At 34.5% G+C, this 8403-nt stretch overlaps 1 protein-coding gene across 1 annotated transcript in view; it reads left to right on the top strand.

Moving 5' to 3' along the window:
- Positions 1 to 7805, top strand: part of LOC116026637 (probable 28S rRNA (cytosine-C(5))-methyltransferase) — a 10970-nt gene extending 3165 nt beyond the window's left edge. Inside the window, exons 6-13 of the mRNA XM_031267969.1 lie at positions 1164 to 1262; positions 1447 to 1500; positions 1604 to 1748; positions 1967 to 2028; positions 3646 to 3733; positions 6473 to 6553; positions 6725 to 6886; positions 7472 to 7805. Coding sequence (XP_031123829.1) covers positions 1164 to 1262; positions 1447 to 1500; positions 1604 to 1748; positions 1967 to 2028; positions 3646 to 3733; positions 6473 to 6553; positions 6725 to 6886; positions 7472 to 7671 — 891 coding nt within the window. The 3' untranslated portion in view covers positions 7672 to 7805. The remainder of the gene's footprint in view (positions 1 to 1163; positions 1263 to 1446; positions 1501 to 1603; positions 1749 to 1966; positions 2029 to 3645; positions 3734 to 6472; positions 6554 to 6724; positions 6887 to 7471) is intronic.
- Positions 7806 to 8403: the final 598 nt, after the last annotated feature.

Below are 8403 nucleotides of genomic sequence, written 5' to 3'. Positions count from 1 at the left end.
GGGGGGGGGGGGGGGGGGGGGTGGTTATTTAGGAGGTTGTTTTGGAGAAGTCTTTATTTTGTTACAATTACATAGTTTAGTTATTTGGAAACTACTAAATAGTTATTTAACTTATTACTTAGTTTAGTTATTAGAAACTAGTAAATAGTTATTTATCTTATTACTTTTAGTCTTTGAATTAGTTTAGATAATTTAGTTATTTGGAAACTATCAAATAATTGACTTATTGACCATTCTTAGTAGGAAATCATTGTATTGCCCTATTAGGCTATTATAAAAAGGGACAATTATTTGCAATTTATGGGAGGCCGGAGGCCTATATTAAATCCTAGTCTAGGGGACAAGGGAGTGTTAGGATCTGAAGCAAACCCAGCTGTTCTTATTGTGCAATATCTGACTATTTGTTCTCTTGTTGTTTCTAGAACCCATAACATTGGTTCTGTTACTAGCGTCATAGGACTCTCACTTCTAGAGATTTGGAATTCAAAGCTCTCAAAGAACCTGTGAATGGGTTGAAGGCTTGAAGCAATGAATAAAACTATAAAAGAGTATGCATACAACTCTTTGGAGAAGGAAAATGCTATTCTCCCCTCTTGAATTTCCTCTCCAATCTTTTCCCTCTTGATGTGACTTCCATTCATTGGGTGCCCATGAATTGGTTAACGCCATCACTAATTAAAAACTAAATTTAGTTAATAATTAAATATTGAAAAGTCCAATTAGATGATGCCACATTTGGAGAGAGTTTTTAGGGAAATATAGGAGGGGTATGTAGCATTGCTCTTTGAAGAATTGGATGAAGCAGACAATGAACTAAAGTAGTTGATAACTAAATTCCTCAAAGACTGGCAAAACTACAGAGGGTGGTGTTACTTCACTCAACGCGGATGATTCATCGTAAACAATGATAGTGTAATGAAATTGGAATTTGATTTTTACTGGACAGACACATGAACTTGTTTGTGGATTATGATGGTATTTTGCCTACCTTTCAATACTGAAACATGAATAGGATATGCTATTCTCTTTGAACTGGATGCTTCTGTATTGTAGAAGTTAGTGAAATTTTGTAATTATTTTGATTTCATTCCCCAATGCATTGTATTATCAGCTATCAAACTTTATTTCCTCTTGAGTCTCTTCCTCATGCTTATATCAAACAGGTTCAAAAGGATGACATGATCCCTGAATTGTTGGTATGTCCACCCGGTACTGACTTGCATGATCATCCTTTTGTACAAACTGGAAGCATCCTTTTGCAGGTACCAAATCCCATTTCTGTTTTAGTGTTCATAGTTCTGAAGTTCTTTAGGACAGACAATTATAATGAAAAAGGGTTCATAGTATATTAACTTATAAATAACAAATGATTTTCATAATGTATTCATGATAGAGGATACAAGTTTTTTATGCAGACAGCTGATATTACATGTCTGTCTGTCCTAGGGCAAGGCAAGTTCCATGGTGGCTGCATCACTGGGACCTAAACCAGGATGGGAGGTAATTAGATAAAGAGAAAAGAAAGCTGTGATACATATTGCAGTCACTGTCTCACTTACATTCTAAACCTGATTAACCCATAAGTTTGGTCATTCTTGTGAAGGTCATTGATGCCTGTGCTGCACCTGGTAACAAAACTGTCCACCTTGCTGCTCTTATGAAGGGACAGGGAAAGGTTATTGCTTGTGAACTTGATAAAGAAAGGTTTAAACGTTTAAAAAACACAGTTAAATTGGCTGGGGCAGCTAGTATCCTTTTATATTGTTACATCCTTTACCTTCATACACTTTGTTTACTTTTGTGCAAATTACTTTTATCTTCAAATCTCTCTGTTTGTGTTGATTAGAGATAACAATTGGCCACACATTTTACTGATGTGCAATTGTATATTTATAGGTTGCCCTTTGTTCTTTGTTACTTCTCCCATAACAAATTCATTATGATATGTAAACTTAACTCACTCTAGATGTGCAAGTTATGCATGAGGACTTCCTTAACTTGAATCCGGAAGATCCATCATATTCAAAGGTAATGCAGTTGTCAAGTAATTTTGTACGTAATATATGTGTGTGTATATATATATATATATATATATATATATATATATATATATATATTGGTGTTTATTACTTTATTTATTTAGTAGAGAGATATAACTAATTATTTCTTTAAACTAACTATTTAGATGGCATGTAAAGTAGCTTGTTAGATGGGGTGGTGGTTTCTATGCATACGTCATGCATTACAACCTATTAAGGACTGGAAAAGCTAAGCTTTTGCAACCAATTACAATTTTAGCCAATTCTCAAATTTGGTCAAAATTGACCTGAACTAGCTTTGTAGTCATCTTATTTTTACCCTTATATTTCTAAAATCTTCCTTCTATCTGAAAAGATTTCTTCAATTGCTACCACCTAGACAACCATAGGTTGGGCCATGATGGGTTGCCTTTTGCTGATTCTTTCTATGATGAATGTAATTGACAATTGTTATATCGTGGACCCCGGTGGTCTTGCAAAATGGACCCTGATACAGGCTCATTTTTAGTATACAGTGGGTTTATTTTTAGTGTACTACAGGTTCATTTTTAATATAATGCGCAGGTTCACTTTTAGTGTACCACAAGTTCATTTATAGTATACTGTAAGTTCAGTTTTTGGACTAGGGCCCACGATATAATTTGCATGTAATTGAGGTATGGTTAGGGATGTTGAATCGCTTGCCTGTGGTTAATCTGTTCCATTAAGTAATCTTTACTTTTCTTCCTACCACTACCACAGCTGTGCTGCCTAACCTCTTTGCTGCCTTCCCTACCCAGAGCTTCTGAAGTCTTTTTCAACTGTACTAATAGCAAGCCTGTCAATGAAAATTTCTCTCCACTGATGTCTAAGAATTGATTAGTAACATCTCTTTCAGAAGAGAAAGGGTTTTGACTGAGCCGCTATTTGAAATGAATCTTGAAATCATCTTCTTATTTAATATCAAAGTTTGCATCTACAGTGGCAGCTGAAAGAATAAAATAAGCCTTAAGGTCAGAGCTATGGTGGCAGCACAGCATGGTTATGCTCCAGACCCAAACAAATTTACTGTTCTGTATATTATAACAAAATTCCATTAGGTTTGCTTATTGTTTGGGTTAAGGGGCCCAGAAAACTACTTCTAATGTTCCAGGGTTCAAAAAAAATTTATATCAATGTTTAGTGGATGTGCGAACATTTAAGCTAAAAGTTTCGGCTAAAATTACAACTGGGTTGCAGAGGTTTTTCTATTTTTTAGTAAATAGATCTTAGGTTAATAACTTAATATTCTAAGGTTTGATTTTTAAATTGATTTAGAATCTCACAGAAATTTCTATATTTTGAGAAGGAGATGTCAGATTTCTGTAATATGTCAGATTTTTAAAATTAGACCCAGAGCTTAAAAGGTTAAGTGCCTCAAAATTTATCATCTTTATATCAATAGAAAATTAGCAAACTATCAGTATTAATTTACACTGAAGTACTAGTTTATACCCTTTTTAAGTAAGCTGTCACTTTCAGATTAATGATCATTCATTTTCCTTTGCATGTGGTCATATTATGCTTGTATGCTTCTCATATGATGCTCTTATATACTCTTCTTTTCTTTGAAACTAACTTGTTACAGGTTCGTGCTATACTTTTGGATCCATCTTGCTCTGGATCTGGGACTGCTTTTGATAGGTTGGACCACCTTCTCCCATCAGCCAATGCAGGTAACAAAGAAAGTGATGAAATGCAAAATAAAAATATAGCATAAATATGATCCATCGGGAATTACAAATGTACAAATAGCTCGTAAAGTTGCTGCATCAATTTAAGAATTTGACCTTAAACTTGATAAAAATTAAATATAGTGTCTATTGTCTGAATAAGAGGATAACATTACTTGAACTGCTCACACTTTTACTACAAAAGTTAACGCTAACAAACTAGGACATCAAATTTGGAGTCATGGAGTGTATGAGAGGTGTTGTTGTAAACACTTGTGGCCTTAAAATTTGGTTTCTAGTTTGTAAACCATGCCCCCAACATTTTTGTCGTCATGGAAATACATAATATTAAATTATTAATATCTCAGTTTCATCAACAATTAACATAAATGGATATGGCATGATTTGTATGCCAGATTTCCAAAGGAATGATCATGAGTTATATCTTTTTGGAGATAAGTTGATAGCAGTTTGCATTAGTTGTTGGACTAGTGCATATATATTTTTTAAAAGGAAAATGCTTCTCACATCTCCTAAATTTCCCCTCCCATATTTCCCCTCCTGATGTGGCTCATAATCATTGGGTGCCCATGAATAGGCTAACCAACCACTAATTAAAAAAAGAAATTTAAACCAATCAAAGGATACCAAGTCAGGAAGGAAAAAATGTAACATTTTTTAGCTGTTAGCTAATTGACTCCTTAAAATGACATAACGACATCATTGTTATCAAGGCATCATCTAGGCAATGCCTAGGTGTCCGGTTGGTGGAGACCGGACGCCTAAAACACTCCCAAGCCCTAGTCAAATGCTTCTGCCTTGTTCGACTTCGAAGCTCCAGTGATTCGCCTGCCCTCGCAGCCTCGCAGCGCTGACTCTGCCCTCTTAGGTAGCCTCTTCTTTCTTCCTTCTTCCTTCTTGGCCGACTGGCCATTCTTTTTTCTTCCTTCCATTTCTTTTTTCTTGGCCGACTGGCCATTCTTTCTTTCTTCCCATTCTTTTTTTCTTGGCTGGCTGTCCATTCTTTCTTCTTTCTTCTTTCTTCTTTCTTCCCATTCTTTTTTTTTTCTTGGCTGGCAGTCCATTCTTTTTTCTTGGCTTCTGCCCTTCTGAACTTCTTTAATATAGGGAAGGGTTCAGGTGCGGGGAAGTGTTCCCGTGCGGTTGTGCAGTTGTGCGGTTATGCTCCTTAAGTATTACAATGGCACACCTTAAGTACACAAACCACGCACCTTAAGCACACAAACAAAGCATCTTAAGTACACAAACCACGCACCTTAAGTACACAAACCACTCACCTTAAGTACACAAACCACGCACCTTAAGAACACAAACCACGCACTTAAGGTTTTAAAATGGTGCACCTTAAGTTTCAACAATTCACGCACCTTAAGCATACAAATCACGCACCTTAAGAAGGAAAACAATGCACCTTAAGAAGGAGAACTACGCATCTTAAGCTTTAAGTTCACTCACCTTAAATTTCACAACTGACGCGCCTTAAGCACACAAACCACACACCTTAAGAAGGAAACTACGCACCTTAAGAAGGAAAACTATGCACTTAAAGCCACCGCACAACCGCACCGGAGAAGGCTTACCGCACTAGAACACAATTCTATATATATATATATATATATACTCATCGCCTAGGTGGTCGGTAGCATCTTGCCTAGAGAGTCCGCTTGATAACCATGAAGGACATCAATATGTTTTGTTATTATTAAGTCTTATTTTTTATTAACTATTCTTTTTAACTTTTTTGGATACTAAAGTAAGTAAATAAATAAAAATGTGTGTGCGTGTATCTCAAAATAGGTCAATTGCAAAAAGTACTTATATTAAAAATTACATAGTATTGAATTGAAATATGGTAAAAGGATACACACATGCCTTTCATCTCATTTTATATGTTTGGTTAAGTTAATAAGGGTAGACTAAGCTATGTAGCAAAAAATCAAAGAGATGGGAAACGCGGAAATGGGGAAGTGGAAATTTCCAAAGATGTAGGAAATGAAATAGGGAGAATGTGCAAATATAAAAACTATACGCGTACATTACAAATATTTGCTCTTAAATATGTGTAAATATTTATTATTTATTAGTTTCATACTTAAAAGTTATGCACTAATAAATAGTTAAATACTACAAATTCACTGAATCAATTGAAGATAGGAATGCATTTTCATTTTTTATTTTATTTTATTTTTTAAATTACAAAACACGTCTGAAGCATTTAGACAAGTTTTTGAGAGTTTCTGTCGAAACATTTCCATATGTGGAAATGCTACCCCTAGAGTTTCGGTGTTTTGTGCTCCATAGGTGTCTCAAGCTATTTCCAACTCATTCTTTTATTATTTAATTTAGTATTTGTGAATACTAAATTTATATATTTAACTAGATTAAAAGTTTTTAAGGATAATATTCAAATAAGCACTCAAACTATTGGCAAAACAACAATAAACAATTAAGCCTTCAAATTTTAGAAAGTTCCAAATGCACATCCAAACTCACAAAATAAAATGCAATTGGTGTTGACATGGACTTACAAAAGAAAGTCACTTGCTATTTAAAACATATGGAGTATCTACCAAACACCTATATAACTATATTAGCTTTTTGGTGGTAAATATTTTGATCATATAATTTTCTTATCCTTTGGTGATTTTCTTTTTTTGAGAATACCCTTTGGTGATTTTCTTAAAACTTCTATTTATCCAAACTATTCTTTTTCCCTCAAAGGTGCTCATGATGGTTTTGACATGGATAGACTACAAAAGCTTGCAAATTTCCAAAAGAGAGTTTTGGAACATGCATTGCGTTGTGAGTTTCTAGTTTGTTTATAATAATCTTCATTCCTACTGCTTATTTGTTTATTATCATTGGGGAATGACTTGTATCCTTGCTTTTCTGTAGCATAATTTCTAGAATGATTATGCTCAATTTATTCCCATGATAGGATAGACAAGTGAAGTGTTTTTGTTCTTGTTGCAGTTCCAGCAGTCGAGAGAATTGTTTACAGTACCTGCTCTATCCACCAAATTGAGAATGAAGATGTTATCAATTCTCTCCTACCCCTTGCCACATCTCATGGATTTCAACTGGAAAAAGTTTTTCCCCAATGGCCTCGTCGTGGTTTTCCAGTTATGGTTGGATGTAAGTGTTCTAATCTAATATTATCATGGAACTCGAAAGCAAAAAGGTTTGGGTTTTTTTTTTTTTTTTTTTTTTTTTTTTGTTTTTTTAATTTACATTTATTAATAGAGATTATTAGAAGATTACTTGTGGTTTTGCCTAGTTACAGTATGCATTGAAGCAGGTGCTGCATTTTGGGGATTTATCTTTCTGTTAATTGTTGTATTTACACTTGGGCAAAAAGTCCCTTTTGCTGCATCTGATAATCAACTTGACCTAATGTGGTACTCCCTTCTGCAAATATGCCATGTAGGCAGGGTATATCTTTAGGGTGAATTTGTTGCATGTTGATACTGTAGAACTTGAGAGAATAATGTGTATTCGTATATTTCTCAAATCAATAGAACTGTACAGACTACCACTACTTATACAAAATAGAGGAAACCCTAATGGGCTTATCTATAAACGGGCTTTAGGGTTTAACACAAACTAATGAGTTACCATATCCCTATAATGCTGCATCACGGCCTTTTTTCTTTTGTTTTTAATTTAATCTACTATGCTGAAAGTGCACTTGCAATTTACTGAAACCTTGTCTGTTTTCAGCTGAAAATTTGCTGCGAACTGACCTGGTCAAGGACAAAGAAGGCTTCTTCATTGCTTTATTTTCAAGGGAGGGAAAAGATCGTTCTGTAAAGTCCATGCGGATGGAACGAAATGCTTCTCTTCGGAATAGACTGAGGGCACGGAGACATTTGAATTTGTTCTTCCTCAAAATGTTTAGAACGATATGGTATGCAACTTAACAGTACTAGTACTAACAACTAATTGCATGCTGTTGAAGTTAGTGTTGTATACAGAGTAATTATTATTTACTTATTTCGTACTCTTTTAGTACTTTCAAAAGTAAACTTTCTAGGAATCAAATTTTTTTGGTCAAGCTGTCTCTGCTTTAGTTCTTAGGTGAGTTTGTTGTGCGATTTTCTTCCTTTTTCTACTTCTAACTACTAAACATAGATTGACCACTCTGACTGTTGGAGCATGAAAATTTAATTGCCAGGTATAGCTATTTCATTTATGATGAACATTTAGTTTGCTATGATAGCTAGCTTGAAACAGGTTCTATCTAGATTTTTTTTCTCGTTAAAATGTTTTTAGTACTGTTCTTGTTTCCGAGTTCTTATTGAGTTTTGATTGTATGTTTTTCCAAGTTCCTTGTTGTTATGCCGTGAATTTTTGTTTCAAAATAAAAATTGTTAAGAGAATTGAAACTGTGTTATTGATGGTTATGGAAACAAGGTTACCAAAAAAAAAAATTTGTTTGTAATCATGCAATCAAATTGATTATTGTTATGTCACCATTGTCACCAACGTATGAATGAGCAAGAATTTTTGAGAAATCAACTACTAGAGGTCAGGTCTGGGATTTCTGCCTTGTTATCAAAAAGGGAGTTGGGTGCCTTTCCGTCTATAATATTAGCTTTCCTACAATTCCACTTTTTTGGGCAGAAAATCTCCCAACTTTTTGTTCCACGCTT

The sequence above is a fragment of the Ipomoea triloba genome, chromosome 8, assembly GCF_003576645.1.
Source record: "Ipomoea triloba cultivar NCNSP0323 chromosome 8, ASM357664v1".
Classification (NCBI taxonomy): domain Eukaryota; kingdom Viridiplantae; phylum Streptophyta; class Magnoliopsida; order Solanales; family Convolvulaceae; genus Ipomoea; species Ipomoea triloba.
The sequence above is the reverse complement of the archived record's forward strand: the minus strand, read 5'-3'. Positions and strand labels throughout refer to the sequence as shown.